Source organism: Molossus molossus, unplaced genomic scaffold (assembly GCF_014108415.1).
Source record: "Molossus molossus isolate mMolMol1 unplaced genomic scaffold, mMolMol1.p scaffold_m16_p_18, whole genome shotgun sequence".
NCBI lineage: Eukaryota > Metazoa > Chordata > Mammalia > Chiroptera > Molossidae > Molossus > Molossus molossus.
In genome coordinates, this window is record NW_023425353.1 from 51,514,718 (window position 1) to 51,537,663 (window position 22,946).

The 22,946-nt window shown below is 44.5% G+C and overlaps 1 protein-coding gene across 1 annotated transcript in view; it reads right to left on the reverse strand.

Annotated features, from left to right (window-relative positions):
• The window catches only part of GADL1 (glutamate decarboxylase like 1), a 160,591-nt gene extending 147,341 nt beyond the window's left edge, over positions 1-13,250 (reverse strand). Inside the window, exon 1 of the mRNA XM_036266891.1 lies at positions 13,170-13,250. Within this exon, the coding sequence (XP_036122784.1) occupies positions 13,170-13,206 (37 nt within the window). The 5' untranslated portion in view covers positions 13,207-13,250. The remainder of the gene's footprint in view (positions 1-13,169) is intronic.
• Between the last annotated feature and the right edge of the window lie 9,696 nt (positions 13,251-22,946).

Here is a 22,946-nt window from a genome sequence, read left to right on the forward strand (position 1 = left end):
TTGATAGGCAGCTCTTGAGACCACCTCTACCTGCCGTCCTGCCTTTAAACCTTATGAACTTTCTGATGGGTACAAGTTCAGTTTGCAAGGGCTTGAATATAGTGAGGCTCCAGAAGAAAATTGCATTGGGCATAACTGTGTAGTAAATTTCACCCCAGGCTGGAGAACTTGGCTGTGGATAATGTACCTTCATTTGGCTCAGAGGTACCTCCTACTCCAAGGTGCAATGTGTTCCCAGGGGCTGTACTCACTGTGCCTTCCTTCTCCTTCCTTAGCCACTGCCAGTTCCTGGGGGCATTTTCCCCCTCTGCCATCTTGGCTTCTTGTCCTCTCTGATTCTTCACCTTGCTGCTTGTCTGCATCTATTTAAAAAACATCAGATTTATTTGTTGCTTTATCTGTGACTGCTATCTTTTCTGAGATTTAATACTGAGTAGGTAGAATGCCCGTTTTCAGTTTGCTTGTTTGCTCGGGGCATTGTTGGCCTGACCAGCATTGAACAGGAATGACACTTCCCCCAGGACACTGTCTTGGGCAGCGCTGTCAGTTCAGGTTACCCCCTTTTGTGGGAATCTCCAAGTCCCAAGTATTCCAGATCTCTAGAGTTGCCTTAGCTCCTGTCTTTTTTAAGGCCTAATTATTTCGCGATCTCTCCAATTCTGTGAGTTCTCCAAGATCCTTTCAATAAACTCCCCCTTGGTGAGTGAGTCCTTCTGTATTCTATTGAACTAGAGAACCACAGCTAGTACTCTGAATAACTTGGCTCCTGTAGACACTTCAACTAAGGAAAGTTAAAACCAACTAGACACACAAAGTTTCCCATGTATTTGTTCTCCAAGGCTGGAAGGTCTCCCAGTTGCTGTCAGAAAATAAATATGGTGTTTTTTTCTTTCTCTTAAAAAAAAAAAAAAAAAAAAATCCATTTAAGTATAAGTCTGGATGCTTGAGGTCAATGGGTCGAGTGCTATCTTGGCAAAAAAGATTCTAGAACAATGCTGTCAAAAAGAGATATAAAGCAAGCCATTGTGTAACTTTATCTTTTCTAGAAGTAGTATGGCAACAAAAATGCAACTGCACTTACAAAACAATAATAGCAGTTAACATTTATTAGATAGTTAAAATGGATCAGGTGTGAATTAATTTAATCTTCATAACAACAACCCTATGTTGAAGATATCTTTATTAATTTCATTTTGCAGATAGGGAATTTGAGGCCAGAGAGATAAAAAGAATAGCCCAAATCATACAGCTAGTAGGTGGTAGAGCCAGATGTCAAAGCCAAACAGCCTAAGTTCAGACATTATGTTGATTATTTTACCTTTTCCACAAAAAAAGCAAAGCAGAAGATATTGCTTCTTGTGCCGCATCAACCACACTAAATTATTTGAACACAAATGTTGCACTCTTAAAGCAATAAGTGATTATCTTGGAACTACGTATTAAATTGCAATGTGCTGCAATTTAATACATAGTTTTAAAACCAATTTGCTCAAATGTTGACTTCAGGATTTTAAATGTATTCCACTTAACCAGCAACTTAAATAAAAATTTAAATAAATGCTATAAATGGTTGCCTCATTTGCATGATCTGTTGATTAACTCTGATATGAGGCTCATCTGTGCCAGGGTTCTATCTTCTAGCCTAGGCCTTGGGAAGATCGTCTTCTAGGTGACTGAGGGCAATTGCTCTCAGCTCCTTATACTTCAACACACATGCTGTGACATTCACACATGGCCACCCTCAAATGCAGACAGCTGCACTTACCAGAACTCTTTTGTGAAGTTTATTAAATGTAATTGGAAAGAACATACTTAGAAGCTGCTTGGAATGGCAGTAAGATGCATCTCTAAGAAAAAAAATAGATGCTCTAAACTTCCTTCTAAGGAGGGAGGACTGTTAGTTGCAGGGTAAATGCATTGCTGAATGGGGTATACAAATTTGGGGTCAGAGGTGAATTGCTCAGTGATGTAGATTTCCCTTCTTATCCTTTATGCTACACAGAATTAGCCTTACCTGCATAAAATCCGAAAAAATATTCTAAAAAATGTTACCTGGGAGCCAACACGGTCACATAAACTACTTTATACATGGTGCCCTTGACATGACAAATGGAGGAGCTCTGGGGGTTGCCCACACATTTCACTGCTACTCTGGTGTTGATAAATGAAGTATTCACAGAACACCACATAAACAGGTCATAAAGACACTGGCATAGGTCATGCCACAGCTGAGACTCACTGATGCATGGGTTTGCATCCATCTAGAATTTGTGCCAAAATTGCCTTTGCCAATTTTGTATAGGATCAAGGCATCCGAGAGCTTGACAAGCATTTACAGATAATTTAGCCAATGTCCTCATTTTTAATTAGAGAGAACCGAGATTTAGTGGTACACACATTGCTTGATGCTTAGATAAGTTCTTCTACAGGTCTGTCAGACCCGCCCAGGGCTGTCATAAGCATGTAGAACCTATTTTATATAATAATATATAGCATTAATTTAGCCTTTACTATGTGCCAGGTTTTTAGTAAAACCTTAGTGAACATTAGCACATTTATCCCACATAACAACCTTGTGAAGATACAAACCATTAAAACTCACTCTGGTTAAGTTAAGCAGATAAGTAATTTATTGGGAGGGTGCATCAGTTGTCTGGAGTTGTATAGCAAATGACCACAAAACGTAGTTAGCTTAAAACAACAATGATGTATTATTCCCATGATGTTGTGGCTTGGCTGAGTAATTATGCTGGTCTTGTCTAGGCTCACTCACACAATTGTATAAGCTGGTGTTGGCTGGGAGCTGAGCTGAGCGGGGAAGACTGAAATTTCTGAACCTCTCTCTCTACATGAGTTTTCATTATCAAAGAGATTGGATGGACTTCCTCACATGGTGACAGCAGATTCAAAGACAGTGAGGGAAAAAGCTGCAAAGTCTCTTGAGGCCTAGGACTGGATGTTGCACAACATCACTTCTGCCATACTATGTTGATCAAAGCAAGTCACAAGAGCAATGGGATTCAAAGAAAAATAATAATAAAAAGCTCACATCTTGATTACCGAAGGCAATGTCACATTGGAAAGTGGTAGGAATGCTAGGGGAAGGAATTTGAAGGCACTTTTGCAATCTATAAAAGTTTACTTTCTGACCACAAATTGTTAATATTCCTCCCACCCACAAAATATACTCAGTCCCATCCATGGACCTCCCCAAATCTTATCCCTTTATAGAAACAGACTTGAAATCCAAGATCTCATGGTTTGTATCAGGTCTACAGACAGATAAGACTGTGCCGTTGTAGCTGCTCTTGGTCTAGGGACTCACAGACAGAAAGCACAAGTTATTAGACACCATCCACAATATTAAAAAAAAAAAATACCATAGTGAGAAAGACAAGGTAACTTCCATAGTCACTTTTAGAAAAGAACGGGAGGCGCTGGGCAGTCACTGGTCCATAGCAGTTCTGAAATCTAGCCAGGCACAGGTGGCACATATTTAATGAAGTCTGAGTCTGCCCTCTGGGGTGGTTTTCTAACCCATTATTCTCTGTGGCTCTTGATTCTTCATTCTGGCAGAGGTAAAGCAGTAGCCCAGCCTTTCTGACAGTCTTTGAAATCAGATACAGTGGCAAATATGGGTAGACGTGCCAGTGAACCAAAGCTTATCTTCACTCTCATTGCTTCTCATCTGGATGCTTGGTTCTGGATCTCCAGAGAAGGCAGATACACAGAGAAACAGCTTCCTTTATCCAACTCCTTTCACAGTCACACTTTGACAACTGTACTGCCTGCATTCCCAGATTCCCCTACAAGCTCCAACTTGTCCTTTCTTCCCAGTGCTTCAGAAGGGCTGGTTAGGAACTTCTGTCCGATTTCCAGCTCCATCTTATGGACTATTTCTTCCTCAGCTCCTTGCACAATTATGTAATAGGTTTAATTCCTATAATAAATTCCTTGTTCCTTACATAGAATATGTTATTGTATTTACTCTTTACCACTGTTATGCAAGTTATATAAATTCCCATTTTACAGATGAGGACACTTAGGCTCAGTGAGGTTAGGCTACACAGCTAAAAGATGTCAGAGCTCATATTTGCACTCGAGTCTATCTAAGTGCAGGTAACTCCTATTCTCCATCTTCTGGAAGATAAAGGATGGGGCAGTTGGTGTGTTAGTAAACTGGTTTTGGTGGGGGAAAGACCCTGATTAATAGCATTTGCCTTTTTTTATGGTATAAAGACTCCCATCAGGCTAATGAGCTGGTAGGAGGTAGCTTCTGCATCCCACAGTATAGGTTGATAGGAAAACAAAAGTTCTTCAATAAGGAAATTAACTAATAGTTAACAAAAATGGTGAAGCGTGTTCTTCAGGTGTGTCATCCATTTGAAAGCTATTTGATTTCTAAGTACTAGCACCTGCACCTCTTTACCTGTGGCCTTCCTATTTTGGCCAAATCTGCTCTGCCCACTTACCTGGCAAGCCCAAAGCTCTGGAAAGTAATACTCACACCTTAGCATCCCTCAACCAATAACTAGACATGAATGATAGAAATTAATGTATAAACAACACTCAGCACACTTGTCCTTTATTTGAGATAACCCTGAGATGTGTATTCTTCACTAATGTTCTGAGTTACCTAGCAGAATTAAGCTTTAGTTATCCACAGTGATACCTTGATTTATAATGTATTCTCTACTAGTCTCCCTGGGACCACCTTCCAAAGTTACTACTTATACCTGAGCCCTTGACTCAGGGTCTATTTCTGGAAAATCCAAATTGAAACAAACAACTACCATTTTTTAATGTGTGTGGGCTAGACTGACACTGTACTAAGTGCTTATGTTACATGCTTTTGCACAAATCTTCATAATACCTTATGAGACAAGAATCAACCCCAATTCTACAAATGGAAATGAGAATCAGAAAGGTTAATTAACTTGATGAAGGTTACATAGCTGCTATAGTAAATAGCAGAGCAGATATTCAAACCGTGATTGATGTAGCATCTCTTCTCTTTCTATTAAACCACATATCCTCTCTCACCGGGGAGAATGGACCAACACGCATGAAACAATAAAATTACAATTAACTACTAAGCTGACATATTGTATTGAACACTTCTGGGCAAAACTGTCATCATATGTATGTTCCACAATTACTTTCTAAAATTCTCTTTTGTTGTGCCATCAACTTGAAAAATAAGGCCACAGATGAATATTAGAAAATTGAATTTTTCATAGATTTTCTTTCTCCTCTATCACTGCTTCATACAAATCAGGTACTGAAATAAAACTAAGCTGATAGCATAACAGAATATACCATGATGAAAATACATACGAAGGAAATATGTTCCTTGAATGTATATTTTGAACCACATAGCATCTGAAACAACAGATATGTCATAAATATCAACTAAGTCTCTATTGATTTAGTAAGTCGATACAAAGTATTAGGGGATCAAACAACATAGCAGCCAGAATGCTAAATTGGGATTAGACTTATCAGCTAAGAAACTCAAACAAAAAAAGGATTTAGCAATATATTTAATTGGCAAAAATTGGAGTGTGGAAATTTAAGATTTGTCAAAGCTGCAGCTCAATCACCAAAACGGATTTTAATTTTTAATGATGGCTTGCTGACGTCAAATAATTTAGATAGTTGCTCTGCAATATTTCCCATTAGAAAGCTCCTGAATTCTGAAATTTTTAAACACTGCACCAAAACACCTCGGATACTGATGGAAACAGACAAACAAAAAATCCAACTCTGAGTTAACTAGATTTTGCAAGGTTGACTTCCTCCTTGTAAGTATCTCTCAGACAATATGCATAGAAAGAACACTCAGAAATTTGGGATGGGGGAGTTTTAGCCTGACTCTAGCCCTAAGTAGTTCGGTTAAGTAGTACTGTAACCTCTCTGATTAAATATGCTCTCGGTTAAATGATGCTCTGCAAGATGACTTGCACACTCTGTCAATGATTCTACGGTAAATGCCAGTTTTTCAGTTAAATTCCTGTTCATGTAATAAATCATCTTCCAGCATTTCTGAAAGCGGTCCTCATCAGTGCTCTGCAGAACTGTGAAGTCCGATGTTTCAGGACCTCCATGATGGTTGCTCAGGGAAGAAAACTGTGGAGAAGGTGAACATGTCATCTTTAGGCCCACGGAGCCTACTTCAGGCACAGCAAAGCTATGTCATCTCAAAAGCATCCCTGTACTCTTTTGCTTAAACAAAGAGCTTCTAGGAAGGCATTAATGAAGGAATACTTCAGCTTCAAATGACCACATCACTGATTGACATTTGACACCCGGTGCTTTTCCCACTTTAAAAAATGGAGAACTTATCTACTACGCCTCATTGAGCGCAAAACACTTCATTGGCAGAGCTAAGACCCAGCTTTGTGCATATTTATCGTTGGCAATTATGCTGCTCAAGACGGCGCCAGTGTCAATGGCTGTGTAGGAAGCATACGATTTCATTTGTTTCAAGGCTATTTGTGGCACCATTACCTTTATGACACTCAGATATACTGAGAAAATATAGCATCTTTATTTTGGTCTCTAATTAATCATGTCCTCCCCTGAGTATCCACTGCTGGAAAGAGTGGGAGGGAGGGAGGGAGGGAGGGAGGGAGGGAGGGAGGGAGAGAGAGAGAGAGAGAGAGAGAGAGAGAGAGAGAGACATCGATTGGTTGCCTCCTGCACGACCCCTGGGGCCAGGGATTGAACTGCAACTGAGGTATGTGACCTTGACCAGAATTGAATCTGCAACTCATTGGTCTGCGGGCTGATGCTCTAACTGCTGAGTTAAACCAGCCAGGGCAAAATTAGGTCAGATTTAATAAATTGCACAGTCAGTCCCTTTAGGCAATGCTGTTTTACTGGGTAAAAGTACCTGATCCCTCAGATTTCTGCTCCCCCCTCTCCTAAGAATACTCTCCTTAATGGCTTCTAGTTACATGGGGAAGAAAGCATGTGTTACCCAACTTTAAGATGGAGGAACATTGGTAGGATCCTCAAATCAGTGTGGTGTCCACTGGCACCTTTATCTCTGGGCAGTGTCACATGTCTTCATCTTTACTGCTTTCCCGCCTGGCAGTCAAGGCTGAGACATACTCATGGTTTCTTCTGTCTCATCCTGGTCAGATACTGGGGGTGCTTGCTAGCTGAGGTGGCTTCACCTTGGCTCTTGGTGCTGGTATCCTCTGGGCTTATGCCACATCCTTAACCAGCTCCCCAGGAGAGAACAGAGCAGGTCCATCCCCTGGTTTCTGACTTGATCCTCATCACAGAGGAAGCCTGAGAAGATTAAGGGTACTGGATTCTGCTACCTTCCTCTGAAGACAAGAGGGTCCTTCTGAGTCACCTCCACCCCCTAGGGAGCTAAATCCAGCCCCTCTCCCTTAATCCAACTTCACTGAGCCATCACTTTTGCTTGGAATTGGTTCCAAGGTGGTCTCTTTCAAGAGAAGTTGGTAAAGATCTCTGTTGTTGCCTTCAGTGTTTTTCCATAATCTACTGCCCCTCCCTGTCCCTCGACTTGGATCCTAAGTAATGAGAAATAGAGCCCACGTCTTCCAACTTTTGCTTCTCAAGCTTCAATCTCTTTTTCTCTCCCCATTATCAACTCATGTCATAAGTGGACATTTTTCTCATTGCCTTTTCCTACACTAACTCTTCCTTTTTTGGACATTCATGCCCATGTAAGAGGATAAGAAACAAACCGGATGAATGCAGCTGGAAAGCCTGGCCTAACTTGAATGAGAAAACCATTTAAGCCAAACAAAACCCAAAACCAACCCTCTCCCCTACCAAATTATTATTTTAAAAAAATTTTTTTCTGTCAGAGCAATGAAGATTCACTACGGAAAATACAGATAAGCAGAATCTAAGGACAAATCCATTATGCTTAATCCTTCACAATGACTTATCTTCTATGTTCTTTTAGCTGCAGTTCCACAAGTATAAATGAATTGCTGTTTGTCAACAAAATGAACTCTTACTGCACAAACTATTCTATAGTCTACTGTGATTTAAGTAACTCAGCATTTCTACTTTTCAAATGAAACCATACTTCTAAACATGACTGCATTCCAACTACTAATGGTAGAGAAGAAATAATTGCCTGAAAATTAAATACGAGATCAAAAGTAAAATAGAACAAAATATGAAAAATTCTGAAAACAGATTTTAAAAGGGCTTAAAATAGTAAAAGTTTGCAAAACTGCCAAGTGACACTCCCAAATTACTAATATTGAAACTAGTTTGTAAATGAGAGTATCAATTTTAAAGCAACTCATTATGATGCTAAATGAAGTTAATGCAGAAAATGATGAATATAAGAAGCTCAGTAAAATGATTTACTGTCTAATAATAAAAAGCCTAATAGATAAAATGATCTCATGGTTGTTTATAGCATTTAAGGATTAGACTAAGAAATGTAACTTATACAAGTGGAAGGGCTAGGGTGCTATACACTAGAGTTAAAAAAAAAAAGAGGTAAACTTCAAGAAAAATATTAAACCATGAGCATGAAAGCAGCAAAATTCAGTTTGTAGAGGATTCTATAGGTCAAATGGCCCAGATTCTTCAACAGATAAGCTATAAGAATTTAAAAAGGACAAGAGGGTAAATTTATATGTTTTTAAAATTTTTTTAATGGGTAATACTAAATTATTATGCCTAGGAATGCATACTTAGTTAAATTATTTTTAAATGCAAGTACGTGCCCAAACGGTGTGGCTCAGTGGTTGAGCATCGACCCATACACCAAGAGGTCGCTGGTTTGATTCCCGTTCAGGACACATGCCCAGGTTGTGGGCCCGATCCCCAGTGGGGGGCATGCAGGAGGCGGCCAATCGATGTTCTCTCTCATCAATGTTTCTATCTCTCCCTCTCCCTTCCTCTCTCTCTAAAATCAATAAAGAAAAAAAAATTTTTAAATGCAAGTAAGTAAATACTATAAAAATCAGGGGTTATTTATGGAGGGGGGAAGGAGCTATAACTGGATTGGGGCACGTAGGACATGTGCCCCCAGGATGATGGAAAAATTACGTTTCTTCATCTGGGTGGTGGCTCCCAAAGCGCAAAATGATAGCCAGGTGTTGTACATAACAGAGCCCTCTGAACCCGAAAAGAAGCTTAACGGACACAAAACAGAACCAGTCATATCGGAGTGGCAGTCTCAGGAACCCCCGGGAGCTCCAGGTGAGGGGGAGCAGGAAGGAAAGAGAACGAGGCTGCGCTGGAACCCATGAGTGTCACGAGCGAAGTGCGTGGAGAGGAATCTATTTCTGAGATGAAATGTTCTTTCCCGCGTTTCCCCTTTTCCATCTCATTCTACCACAGTGGGGAGGGATGGGTTACCATCCTCAGATGAAGAGATCAGGTCCGGCAGGGCTGGTTGACAGGGAGGGGACTAGAGGGCCTGTGAGGGGAAATCTCAAAAACAGGGTAGGGACGCCTTTCAGGACTGAAAGGACTTTCCCCCACATGGACGGGAACAATGATGCTACAGGCAGATCCTGGGAAAAGAAGCCCAGGATCCCTCTTCTCAGACAGAAAACCGCAGAAGCAATGAGAAATTAGAAAGAAAACATGATCATGGTGCTCCCTGAGATGGTGTAAAAGAAACATTAGCATGTCTTCCAAGTAGATAAATATATAAGATTAAACATTACTCATCCACACATCTATTCCCAAAGAATATTGATTTTAAAAGAAGTAGATGATGAAACCACCCTGCTTTACATGGGTTCTTGTTCCTGGAGCTAATTCTGCAAACAAACAAACAAAAAAAGGGTACTAAAAGAAAGAAATAAATACTCAACAGTAGCCACCTTGGAAGCACCTCAAGTGCATACACAAAGCAATTAGGAGACAGTTACTAATTAGATATCCTGATTTCCTCATTAACCTCTCCATGTAGTTTTCAGAATGTAGGAAGTGTATTTACAGGAGCCTACTGCCTGCCAGACACTATTTATTATGCTGCATATTATTCCTAACCCTCACAATAATTCAATAATTCTGAACAGTGTATGTTTTTATCCCTACTTCACAGATGAAGAAACTGGGACTCGCAGCGGATAAATGTGTGTCCAGATATAGACAGTAGTCTGGGGGCAGAGTGCTGAGCTCTCTTCTTCTTCCTCTGTTCTCACAGTTGCCCACAGAGAACAGCTGTGGCCCACTGCGGGTCTGCCTGCTCCCAGGCCACCGCCTGGCACAATGAACTCATCTGCAGTGACCTAGGAAAAACGTGACCACCGGTAAACCTGCTCTGAAAGAAAGGCTGTGAGAAAGCGTGTGCCATGGGACACGCTGCCCTCTTCCCTCAGAGAGGCCAGCTGCCTTTTGTGCCTAACAACCAGAGGCTTCCTGCCCCGGGTTCCTACCTGGCACCAGCCAGTGTGAGCCCCAGGCTTATCATCAGTAGGAACCTTTATGAGCATAGAGCCACATTCCAGGGTCCTCTCCATCATCTGTCCTTCCTGAGGTCCCTGCATAGGGTGCTGCTGGAGGTCACCTTGGACAGGCAGCAGTATGGCCCAGCAGGAGGCAGTAGGAGCCAGGTGATAGCGGTGTGGGGTCTGGAGGTAGACTGGCTGGGTTGAAGGCTCAGAGCTAACAGCCTCAGAGCCTGTTTTCTTTTTTTTAAAAAAGAGATAATAATAGTTTCCCTCCCATTGACTTGTTAGTGATTAGGGAGGATCAGATAAAATAGCCTTGTAGTTCAGTATAGCAGATAGTAAGTGTTGAATAGATGTTAACACTTCTATCCTAAGTGAGGGATGACCCCTGGGCAATGAATTTACCTGCAGTGGGTTTTATTTAAATGATGATTCAAAAGAATAAATAAAGAGTGAAAAAGTTACAGAGAGAAAGAAAATTAAAAGATGAAGACTGGTCAAAAAAAATTATGCAGAAATTTTGATCCTGAATGTCATGGTTTTAATTTTATTACACTATACCAGATTTATAACAGTATATAGAAGTCAGCTTTTCAACAGCAAAAACACTCTACCCCCTTCCATTAAAACTTGAAATGCGCTTCTATTTTTTATAGTTTCGAAAAGAATCAAAGCTGGGTAAAATTAAAGCAATGACTTGCCTACCAAATTATGTGGAAGGTTTGGGTTATTTCAAACCACAGAGGAAAATATTATTCGAGTTCAAAGAACTATTTATTTTAGTGGAATTAAAATCTGAATCTAGTATAATGAACTGCCTAAACTTCTCTTGGATCACGAATTACATCGAAGCCTGGAGCATCGAATAGGCATTCTTGTCTGCAACAGGATTACCTGTGACATTCTGCCACACTGTGGAGTCTGCAGCAGATACTCTGCAACAGAGTTCAACAGGGCCATATTGTTTAACATATGGATCAAACGTCAGCTCGCACAATCTTGTCATCTACACTTGGACATTTACTCAGTCTGACAGATATATATCCTGTACTCTTTTAAGATGTCATAGCAAACATTTGGCACAATTGGGTGTTATTAGATATGTTATTGAATTATCACCTGCTCAAGAGGAACAGCAGCCTAAGAATTCCAGTATCCTATCCTCTGGAATTCAGATTTAAGGTTAAATTTCACACTTCACTATTCACATATGGCAACTAGTGAAATCCTCGTAAACTACAGACATGCCTGGTTACAAGGACACATACGTGATTTACGAAGAATGTGTGTGTGTGTGTGTGTGTGTGTTTATATCAGAGTTCTAAAGGGTGTGTGGCTTTAAAACAAATTAAATTAAAAACAGAGCAAACTCACAAAACGGTTCAGGGCTATAAGGTAGTCAGATACAATTATCCTGCCCAATTGTGCTTCAAATAAGGAAGCCTAACATAGCATTAGGAACTTTTAAAATCAACAATCTAATTTCCACTTCTCAATCAGTTCTCACATAGTCAGATGTCTTCAATTACAGTGCGTGCTGACTCTAGGAACACAAAAGTAATAGTTTTACAATAAGTTCCAGTAGTTTAAAGTGCCAGTTTTTCACGCCATATAATGAAAACAATAACAATGCAACGTTTAAAAAAAAAAAAAAGTTTCAAAGAGCATCCAGAGCAGTTATGGTGGGAACATCTCTCGGAACTAGAAAAGGAACAAATGAAATGTTTTGTGCGGCACAATGGTTCTTGCCCTGCCAACTCCTGTGCAGACTCCCTGCCCAGAAAAGGACAGATCAGCGGGGAAGCCAGGCCAGTGTACCTGAAACACCTGCTGAGCCCAAGCCCCCAGAGAGTCTCAGCTTCAGGCAGCTTCATTACGCTGTATTCTCCACTCTGAAAGGGTGACTGATGTGAAGAGGAGTTATTCACAGAGCAGTGCTCCTACTTAAAAGGTCAGCAACTAACTGGTTAGTAAAAATGCCTGGATAGCAATAATAACCTCTCAAAGCAGGGATTCTTAACCAGGAGGTACCCTGACGCAATTAAGGAGTCTAGCTTGAGATCTTCAGCAACCATCCAAATGTATGTTACAGGTGAATTCGGGTGGGAAAGGGGTTCAGGGTATTTCATCACACGCGCAGAGCATTCTGAGACCCTGGCAAAAGCTGGAGACCATTATTTTACAGGAGATCTCAGGACACCGAGTTATAAAGTCAATTTGGGGAATTCTGCTGCCACGACGCTTTCTTTGAACAACTAACACCCCATCCCCCCACCCCCAAGCTTCCATCAGATGTAAATAAGGGTATCCCTCACTCTGTGAGATCAAGGTAACCTCTCTCAACGCCTGTTCGTAGTGTAGTGGTGGAGGTGGGAGGGCGGGTGTGCTGTGCCTGTCCCAAAGTGGAAGCACAGTCACCTCTCTTCCAGGGAAGGTGCTTCCCCTGTGTCTAAGGCAGCGCCCCAGCGGTGAAACCCTAACTTGCGTTTTCACAAACCGCGCGGTGCACATTCGGCTCCTTTCGCGCGCGGTCCTCTGCGCTTTCCACAAACGCTTGTTGAATTCTAAGAATAACCCTAAAAGACGCAGAAAGGGTGCAGAAACCCACGAAGAGGGAGACTTCCTACCCATCCCAGGTGCCTTACAGGGAAATAACCCTCCTCCTCGCCCCCCAAGTCAGCCAGCACCCGGGAGATTAAAACCTGCGCGGGGGGAGGTTAAAGACTAACAACGCAGCCTCGCCCGCAGGGTCTTTACCGTCCGCCGGGCACTGGGGGTCCCGCTCGCTGCTCATCGCGGCTCCTCGACTCCGGGCTGCCCCAGGCGGCCAGGCTCCTGCAGTCTAGGCAGCGGCTGCGGTTGCCCAGGCAGCGCCCCCCGTAGGGACCCGCAGGTGCACCTGGCAGCCGCTGGGCACAGCCAGCGCAAGGGGAGGGGCTCGCGCTGGGCGCTTCTTTGCCTTTGCCCTCTGAGGTTTCCGTGCCAGCCGCTCTCTGTTAATACTTGGCGTGAGACTGGGTGCGTGCCACTCACTTGCCCCAGGGCCGGGGACCCTCGGCCCTGGCTGGGAGGGGATGGGACTGTGTGTAGGAGCTTGGGCAATTTGCCTGGGTAGAAACAGGCCGGAGGTACCCCCAGCAGCCCTCCTGGGGGGCAAGGCAGGTAAGCCAGCTTTGGCCCCTGATCTTCCCAGCGTCCAGCTTTTCAGAGTAATCACCTGGCAGGGTCTGCCCTGGCCTGAGAAGCCCTAAGCTAAATATGATACCTGCTCAGGGAACCTATGTTAGGGCATCCGAGGTGAAGAGGATCGCTGCCCATTCATTCAGTGCTGCCTTGACATTTCAGAGGTCGACAAGCGAATTGCTTTTCCCGGTCGGATTTCAGACTTTTGCTTCTGCACAATTCCAAGTTTGGAGAAGGGAAAAGGGTAGGCACCTCCTTGCCCGGTGGTTATGAGCAAAGGAGGTGGGAAATCAGAAAGGTGAGATATTTGTTTGGATTTTAGACTAAAATGTTCTCAACACTGTGTTTCTTCCAGCGAGCCGGGGGAAGTTGGGTGTTAGCCATGTTCCTACTGTAAATTTAAACTTAATCGGTGAGTGTTGCTTCTTGTCATCCCTCCAACAAGCTTTATGTTTAAAGTTAAATTCCCTTAGGAGCTTTTAACTCAGCTGTTGATACGATAGGAGCAATCAGTTAACACCACTTCAAAGCACATTTATGACAACTACATTAGGGAACTGCACATCGAATCCAGATCCTTCAACAGCCTGGAAAAGAGAAAATCCTGGTTTCCTCTTGTGATGAGCCTAGTATCATTCCTTCGCAGGTGAATTATGCTCTCTGGCTAGCATAATGAAAGCCCCTGTCACTAAGGAAAGTGCAGACCTTTCTCCCAAATTAGAATGGATTATTCCTAATATGCCCACAACTAACGTTTTTGTTTTTGTTTTTATCCTCACCCGAGGACATTTTTCGACATTTTGTTCAGATAGAGTGGGAGGGAGAGAGAGAGAGAGAAACATCGACGTGAAAGGGACACATCGAGTGGTCGCCACCCACACGACCCAACCAGGGCCGGGGACAAACTGCAACCAAGGTACGTGCCCTTAGCGGGAACCGAACCCGGATCTCTCCAGACCGCAGGCCGACGCTCTAACCGCTGAGCCAAACCGGCTCGGGCACTAATGCTTTTTAAACATATTAACATTAAGACCTCCTGGACAAGTTTTATGAGGTTTCTGAGCCCCCTTCCCTATCTACTCTTTTGTATTTAGTTTTACCAGATAAAGGACTGAGATCCATTAGTGATGAAAGCATAAATAAGAATTTCAGGAGTTAACCTTCAATAACCGTCTTTAAAAATACTGAGTATTTTTGCCCTGGTCGGTTTGACTCAGTGGTTAGAACGTCGGCCCACAGACCAAAGAGTCATGGCTTCGATTCTGGTCAAGGGCACGTACCTTGGCTGCAGTTTGACCCCCATCTCTGGTCAGGGTCCTACAGGAGGCAGCCAATCGATGTATCTCTCTTACATCAATGTTTCTCTCTCTCTCTCTCTCTCTCTCTCTCTCTTTCCCACTCTATCTGAAGATAAATAGAAAAATATCCTTGGGTGAGGATTTAAAAAAAAAACCTGAATTTTTTTAATTTTAATTTTTAGCATTATAATAAGTGAATCCTTTCTACTGCAGATCAGAACAGTGAGTCGGGTCAGCTCTGGTAAATTACACAGAGAGATATATGAGACCAACCTGCGCCAGCTGGGACCACAGTGAATTACAGAAATGACAATTTACAGACCTGAACAAGGAGCCCTCCTGTTCCCTCCCCTCACCACTCCAACCAGGAAGGTGCCATTCACAACTTCTTAGATTGAAATCCTGGAACTGGTCTCTGAGCTCACCACTTTCTGGCTTATCTCAATTTCCATATTTATTCCTAAACAAAGGCATTGTGTTATATTCTTTCTTGCTTTTATTCTTCAATTACTGGGTCCTTCCCCTGTGCAGTTACTAAGGATTTAAGGTAAAATTTTGCCCTCTGAATACTTTAAGGTAGTTGAAGGAGACAGAGTTAGAGCTAGCTAACCTTTCTTAGATATCTTATGTTCTATGAAATAGATGGGGCACTGAGGAGCCCCAGCTGCGGGGATGGCTAATTCTATTTGAAGGACTAAGAAATGTTTCCAGCCAGAAGTGACCATTTTCATTAATGAGAGTTGCTATCATTTCTAACATATATTATCAACTAGGTACTCTGCCAGTTGCATTTCATACATATAGGAACGAGAATTATTATTCTCTCCTTTTTATAGATGAACAAACAGAGGCTCGGCTTAGTAACCTGCCCACACACAGAGGTGAGGAGTTTCATTCCGGTGACTGGAATGCAGTCTCTGTCATCGCAAAGCTCGTGCCTGATTTCCACACTGGATCGCAGGGACCCGCAGAGAGACTGTCCACCATCGGAGCCCTTCACCGAACCCCGTTCAGAAAGATGGGTCCTTAGAGAATGCCCAGTGTTGTGAAAGACCTGCAAACCAAAGTCTAAGGAGCAGCGTAGACTTTCTCCCGTCGGCAGTGAAGACTCAGTGAAGGGGTTTCATCTGGGACAGATGGAGAGAGGCAGTAGCATATGAAAGACAGCCGGAGGCAGGGGTGGCCACAGGGTGGAACCGCAGCTGAGGAGACCGGTCACCATAATCAGGCTGAGAGATGGCAAGTGCCGCCACCAGGGCAGGGACAGCAGAAACTGGGAGGAGGGACAGACAGGAGACATAAACAGGAAATGTGTAAAAGCGAAGTGTGGGCAGGGGCCCCTGTCTGCCTTTTCCATTGCTGAAGCCACAACCCAGGACAACATTAGGCATGAACCAGGCGCTGAATAAGCAGTTGTTAAGTGAACACGTCAACAGGACTTGTGTTGTAAATAGTCTTGGAAGTAGCAGGAGGATGTCTAATGAGGTATCTCTTCTTTTAGTGTTTTCTAGATTTTTCTAATCATCTCACTCACCTGGGGCACTTACTAAAAATACAGATTCATAGCACCTTCTCTCCAATTCCTAGGTCTTGGGTGGGAACCTGAGATCTATATTTTTTAACAAGCACTAATGATTAGTGGTGAGAAACTAATGATTAATTTGGGAAATCCTGCTACATTGATTAAAATACTATGAGCCAAGAAGAGCAACGAGTCTCATGTATATCAGTGAGGCACCACATTGTGACCTGGGATTTGGTATTCCTTCTTCTTTGCTGTTTAGAGACACACCTAGGCACTCAATTTGTGTGCTAGAGGACTTACACTATGGTTAGTTATGTCTTGTCAAGAAATACATGTCTGCCTTCCACCTGCTATTGGAACCTCTGGATTCACGCTAAGCTGTCTGGAAACCCCACCATTGGCTCACGCTTCGGGTTGGATCAGAAAGGAGGTGTCAATACCTCTGAATGTTATTTCTGGGAGTTGAGCTCAGACCAGTGCAGGTCTGGGAAGTGCTCATCACTAGTCAAGAAAAAGTTAAAGGCAGAAAGTGGGGGAGTGATTGAGAAACTATATTAGAAACAACCTCAGCACTGCTGACGTCATGGACCTGTGACTGTTGTGGGGAGCTTTCTGTGCATTGCAGGGTGCTTAGCCGTATCCCTGGCAGCTACCCACTAGATGCCAGTAGCATCCTCCTCCCAGTTTTGACACCCTAAAAGGACTCCAGACATTGACACGTGTCCCCACCAGACAAAATGTTCCCAGTTAAGAACCACTGCTTTAGAGCAATTTGGCAGACAAATTTTATGTAAAAATATAGAGATATAATTGGGCTTGCATTCTGCGTGTCCTTTTATTTAATTTTTCTAGTAATTTGTCATGATCATATTTTATAATTAATTTATGCGATTTTTTAAAAAGGGTCCTTCCCCAGAGATAGCTTAAGACACACTGTTATAGAAGGTCACTGCTAAAATACAGAGTAGTCCTTAGAAGAACGGGCACAAGCTTGGGCTATCCTAAATCTCTCTGCCTTAATATCCAGACATTATAAGGTGACTTATTAAGAGACTGACTAGCCTTTATTTGTTATGTGAGCTCCTGTAGCTTCACCACGGAAAAGTTGAGAGCACCCCCACCACTGGGGAAAAAAAAAAAAAAGCAGCCAGAAGGAGGTTCCCGTCCTGCAGCGAGAGTAAGGCGTCTTCTGCGTTTCCCCAAACAAATGGGAATTTGCTGGGGAGGAGGTGGGCCAACAGAGACAAACCCGAAAATTCTTACGGCAGGAAGGGCTAGGTCAGAGGGTACAAACAGGCTGGCCTACAAACAGGTTTATTTGGCTCCCACACTGATTTTTTAAAAAATGAATTACCAAGCTATTTCTCATAAAAACCCCATTCCCAGCATCTATTGAAAACTCAGAACCTTTCGGCCACAGTGGGCCTGCCTTCCCTCGGTGTCATCAGCTGAAACTGAGAAGCAGCCACTGCCTCCTGACCCAGCCCCTTTCTGGTGTGTGCAGGCATGTGGCTGGTGTGTGCAGGCATGCGGCTGGTGTGTGCAGGCATGCGGCTGGTGTGTGCAGGCATGCGGCTGGCGGTGCCTGGTCGGGGCTACAATGCAACCAGTCTGGAGATTCAGGAAAACAAAGAAGACAGAGAACTGACTTTTGAGGGTGGACGGAGATGGGGTCAGGGACCCCCCAAGCCTGGGGGAGGCAGGTAAGCATTTCAACTGGTTACAGTTACGAGGTCCTGGCCTAGGTTCTGGGCCGTGGGGACAGGCAGGCTTCCGAAGGGGCTGGCAGAGCAGGTACCCCCACAGCTGCGTGAGCACGGCTGTGCCTGGTCTCCCTGACCGTCCCACTGGAAGCTGACCTCCACGAGTCCAGCTGGCCAGGGCAGCAGGGACCCCCACAGCCGTGTGCAGGACCCTCTCCCCTCACCAAGGATTTGGTCGTGTAAGACTTAGGAATCCCCCGCTGGAGAATGCCTAACCAACCTGGTGAGTGAACGCTCAAGACAGACGTAATAGACCTTAGAAAATAAGTGACTGTGGCATTGGTTGCACTATGAGTGCAGGCAGCAAATGCCATCTGTTAGAGCAACACCGAGTGAGTGTCGCCGTGCGCAGGCACTGGGGCTGCAAACACAGGTAAGGCAAACCAGTGGCCTCGCTCCGCGGTGCTCCGGCTGAGGCCTGGAGACAGAGGTGTAGGCAGACGACACAGTGGGCGAGAGCTGTTTCAGAGCCGGGTACCAACTGCTGATGCAGCCAGGACACACGTAACCTGGCCTCTGCCTGGGGAAACCAGGGCTTCCCAGAGGAGATGGCATTCAACCGGGCTTAGAAAATGAGGCCAAGTTTACCAAATGAAGAGAAGAAGAAAAGTCACTAGCCGTTTTGGGTGGCAAGGAAGAAAGGGAGATGAACAGAGTGGTGGGGATCTGAGAAGAAAGATGGGATGAAGTAATGTCTTCAGGTCAAAGCGTTCAGACTTGAGCTTACAGACTGAATATCGACTCAACAGAGGTATGAAATCATTCACTCTGTTCCTTTGGAAGTCGAATCTGGTGACTCATGAAAGTTAGACTAGGCAAAAGGAACTGGAGACAGGCCAGTTCTGAGGCCATTTGTAAGCCTGAACACAGTAATGCAGTAGTGACGCATTTTCTAGAAAGTTCCAGACTTTCATTAAGTGTGGAGGTGAGACAGAAGGTCAACTTTCTGACTTGGGAGATTGATATTTCTTTCTTTTTTTTTTTTATTATTTTTTTCTTTATTGATATTAGAGAGAGAAACATCGATTAGAGAGAACATGGATTGGCCACCTCCTGCATGCCCCCCACTGGGGATCTGGCCCACAACCTGGGTATGTGCCCTGACCAGGAATCGAACCAGCAGCCTCTTGGTGCATGGGTTGACGCTCAACACTGAGCCACACCAGCCAGGCAAGATTGATAATTTCAACTATCAACAGACATTATAAAAAAAGAGAGCTAAAAGTGTGTTTGCTGAGGGTACATAAACCATGAGTTGGTTGGGGTAAGTTGGAAATAACTGTGGGTCCTTCAAGTAGATGTATCCAAAGATGCTTAAAAATGAGGTCCTAGGTAGAGTCTCAAAGTGAAGGAGGAGGCAATACGAGGGCAGAGATTTCACAAACGGCTGCGGAAGCCACATGCAAGGCTGACACTGCCGGAAGGGAGAGAACCTGGGACAGCACTTTGGAAAGCACCAGAGTTTAAGGTGCAAACAGAGGAGAGAATCCAGCAAGAGAGAAAGAGAAGAAGTGGAGAAGTGGAAGGGTGAAGACTGGAGCGACAGATGCTGAAGGGGAGTCAAGACCTGGTCCCCCTTGCCGTGCTCTGCAGAGGACATGCTCGGAAACAGCCACACAGGACTGTGCCTTGATGAGGCCATCAGATTGGTTAGGGCCACACCGAGGGGGGAGGAGGCGGCGAGAGCCAGAATGTGTGAGCTGAACAAGTGAGCTGAGAGTCTACGGAAGTAGAGATGGCCAAGGTGGACTATTAATTGTGAAAGTTGGATGTTAAAGCTGAGGAGAGATTAGGCTGGAGACATGAGGTCACCCATGGTGGTGGTGGTCCAGCTCTGTCTTGTCTTTTAGGCAGGGGATGCCTGGAACATATGTGTAGGAACAGGGAAGGAGCTAGTGAAAAGAGACAGGCAGGGGGGATTCTGGGTCATGCTCCAGGGGAGGCTGCTGTCTGGGAGCAAGGGAAGAACCACAGCCAACGTCAGAGCTGTGACGGCAGGAAGGCTGACTTGAGGGAATGTCTCAGGAAAACCAAGTCTTTGAAGGTGAAGAGAACTCCCCTGGGATGCTTGTTAAGTTCCAGCATGCTGACTGGGCCTTCCCAGGACCCCCCAAGTCAGAATCTCTGGGAGATGGACCCCAGAACCTGAATTTTAAGCCAGCACCCCAGGGGACCACCATGTGGGAAAGACTATGAAGTGAAGAGCGGCCTCTGAAGCCAAATGGCCTGAGTCAACTCTCATCTCCGCCACCAAGCAGGTGTGATCTTGGGAAACTTACTAAATCTCTGTGCCTCATTTCCTCTTCTGAAAAATGGGGCTGACAGCACCTCCTTCAAAGAGGTCCTGGGGAGGAGTGGACGAGCTGGCCTATGAAAACACCGCAGTACCTAGCACGTGGGAAATGCTCAAGAAACGTGAACATCTACTGTTTTTGCTCCGCGCCTTCTGCCGCGACAGTTCCCAGTTTGTCGTTTGCCCAAACTCCCCTGCTGAAGTTCCAGAGATTCTGATGAAGTTGGTCTGAGGTGGGGCCCCAAAGTCGTAGACAAGCACCTCCACTTCCCAGGTAATTCTGGTGCAAATGGGCACGAGGACAACACTTCCAGACCACTGTTCTGTAGGACTGAGCCCAGGGGGCTGACCGCGGCTTGGTGAGCTTCACCCCAGAGATTCCGATTTGGCGGGTCCCGGGGAAGGCCAGTCAGCCAGCTGGGGCTTAGTAAGCACCCCAGGGGAGCTGTCCCCTGCTCCCAGAGGCACACTAGGTATTTCATGAGACACACCCTCAAGGCAAGGTCCCCGTCATCACTGCTCGGAAAGTGGCTGTGGTCCTTCGCTCACGCCCAGCTCTGCCCACACGTGGGACGGTCAGGATGGACAGGAGGCCTGAGGCCCTCGCACACCCCACAAGGGGAGCAGAAGAGCCGCCAACAGGGCTAATTGTGAAGATTTTCAAAACAACCTTTGCTTTTAATAACCCTTGACTCGGACTATTTTCATCCAAAGTAGTCATTTATCTGCCTCAATTGCTAGTGATGTTTTTGTTGTTGTTGTCTTGTTCCGTTTGTTGAGGAGTAGGGGGAGCACTTTAAAAAGAGATTCGTGTGTATATGTAGGCACGAGGTTCCAGAGACACGAAGCAATGTTTGGGTGTATTTAATAGCACAAACGTTACTGCGTACACCGGTTTCAAACCTGACATTATAGAAAACAAGAACTGTAAGAAATAAAAATGGGCTCAGCAAACCGAACATTTTCTTCCAATTGGGTAGTAGCTCGACAATGTCAGCTTGAATACTCAGCACAGGAGATGGTTATTTATTTTCCTAAATAGAAGTAATAGAAAAATGATTGGAGGTGAAATGAAATCCCTTCTGGCAACTCCATATGAAGAAGGATAATTGAAATGGAGAAGCCAGGTGTCAGGCCTCCTGTGTGCAATGCAAATGAAGTGCACTTGCTCAGTGTTATTCTGGGCAACTTCTAGTTAACCTGCCCTGAGAGCAGGCTTTCCAGTAGTTTCTGGGGGGAGGGATGGGGGAGGGGAGTCCCCTGGGGCTTCCTGCTGAGGAAAAGCTCGGCCTCGAGGGTCAACACAACCCAGAGCAGATTCATAATTATTTACCAGAGTTCTCTGTATTTTTGATTAACAACATTTTAGCTTTGCTGCTCAAAAGGCTCCCCCAGTCATTGACCTGGGACTGCACGAGGCTGTCTGAAGGCGTGGCTGGCCCACAGAGGTGTTTTCTTTGGACTTCATCGGTGTTTGTTAAAATTCTAAATAGCTGCCAGTGTGTTTTTGTTTTGTTTCGTTTTTCTTACTTGAGAGTTCACCTCAAACTCACATTTCAAGCTCTTAACAAAATACAGGGTCATGACCCATACCCCTGTACGATTACAATGAGGCGCCCAGGACCTGGGGCGCCCTTTATGTAGGAAATGCATTCTCTGAATTAACTCTTCTGTGTCTCAATGTCCTCATCGGAAAAATAGAGATAATAATCCCGCCTGGCTCACATAACTGTGACGAGCAAAGGAGCTGATACATGTAAAACATAGTGGCTGGCACATGGTCACCGTCCCCAGCCGGCCCGGGTTATTGAAATTCCTGTCAGGCCCTCACATGCCTTTGCACTGTGACCCTTGCCATAAGCCATGCAAAAGATGGTAGATACAGAAATTTCTGGAAAGCAAAGGAAAAAGAAGGGAGGTAACACCTTCCTGCCAAAAGTCGCTGGCCCGGGAACTTACCATCTGAGGAGGAACAAGCTCATTCGCTGAGGACAAGTCAGAGGCCAGATCTGTAACGCATGTCAGACCCCAGCACACGTTCCTTTTTACACCTGGTCAGGTCACTTTGAAGCTTTGGGATTGTCCCTTTTATTCATCCTGTTCTCTGTCCTGTGGTTGTGAGTAGTAAAAATCCTTAGAAAATGTCAAACAATATTTGGATGTGCTTAAGAGGAATTAAATAAATGGTTCAAGACCAGAGTGTGCCCTGAAAAACTCCTAGTAAGAACCACCATGTGGCATGGATGACACCGGCCCCAGGGAGACCAGCCTGGTGGCAGAGGTGTTACCAGCAGGGACAACACTGACTTCTCACCAAGACAGACATTTCTTACCATGCTGGCTATTTTCCATGTCTCTTTCCCTCTCCCCCCTCTCCTCCCTCTCCCCCCTCTCCCCCCTCTCCCCCCACTCCCCCCTCTCCCCCCTCTCCGCCCTCTCCCCCTTCTCCGCCCTCTCTGTCCTCTCCGCCCT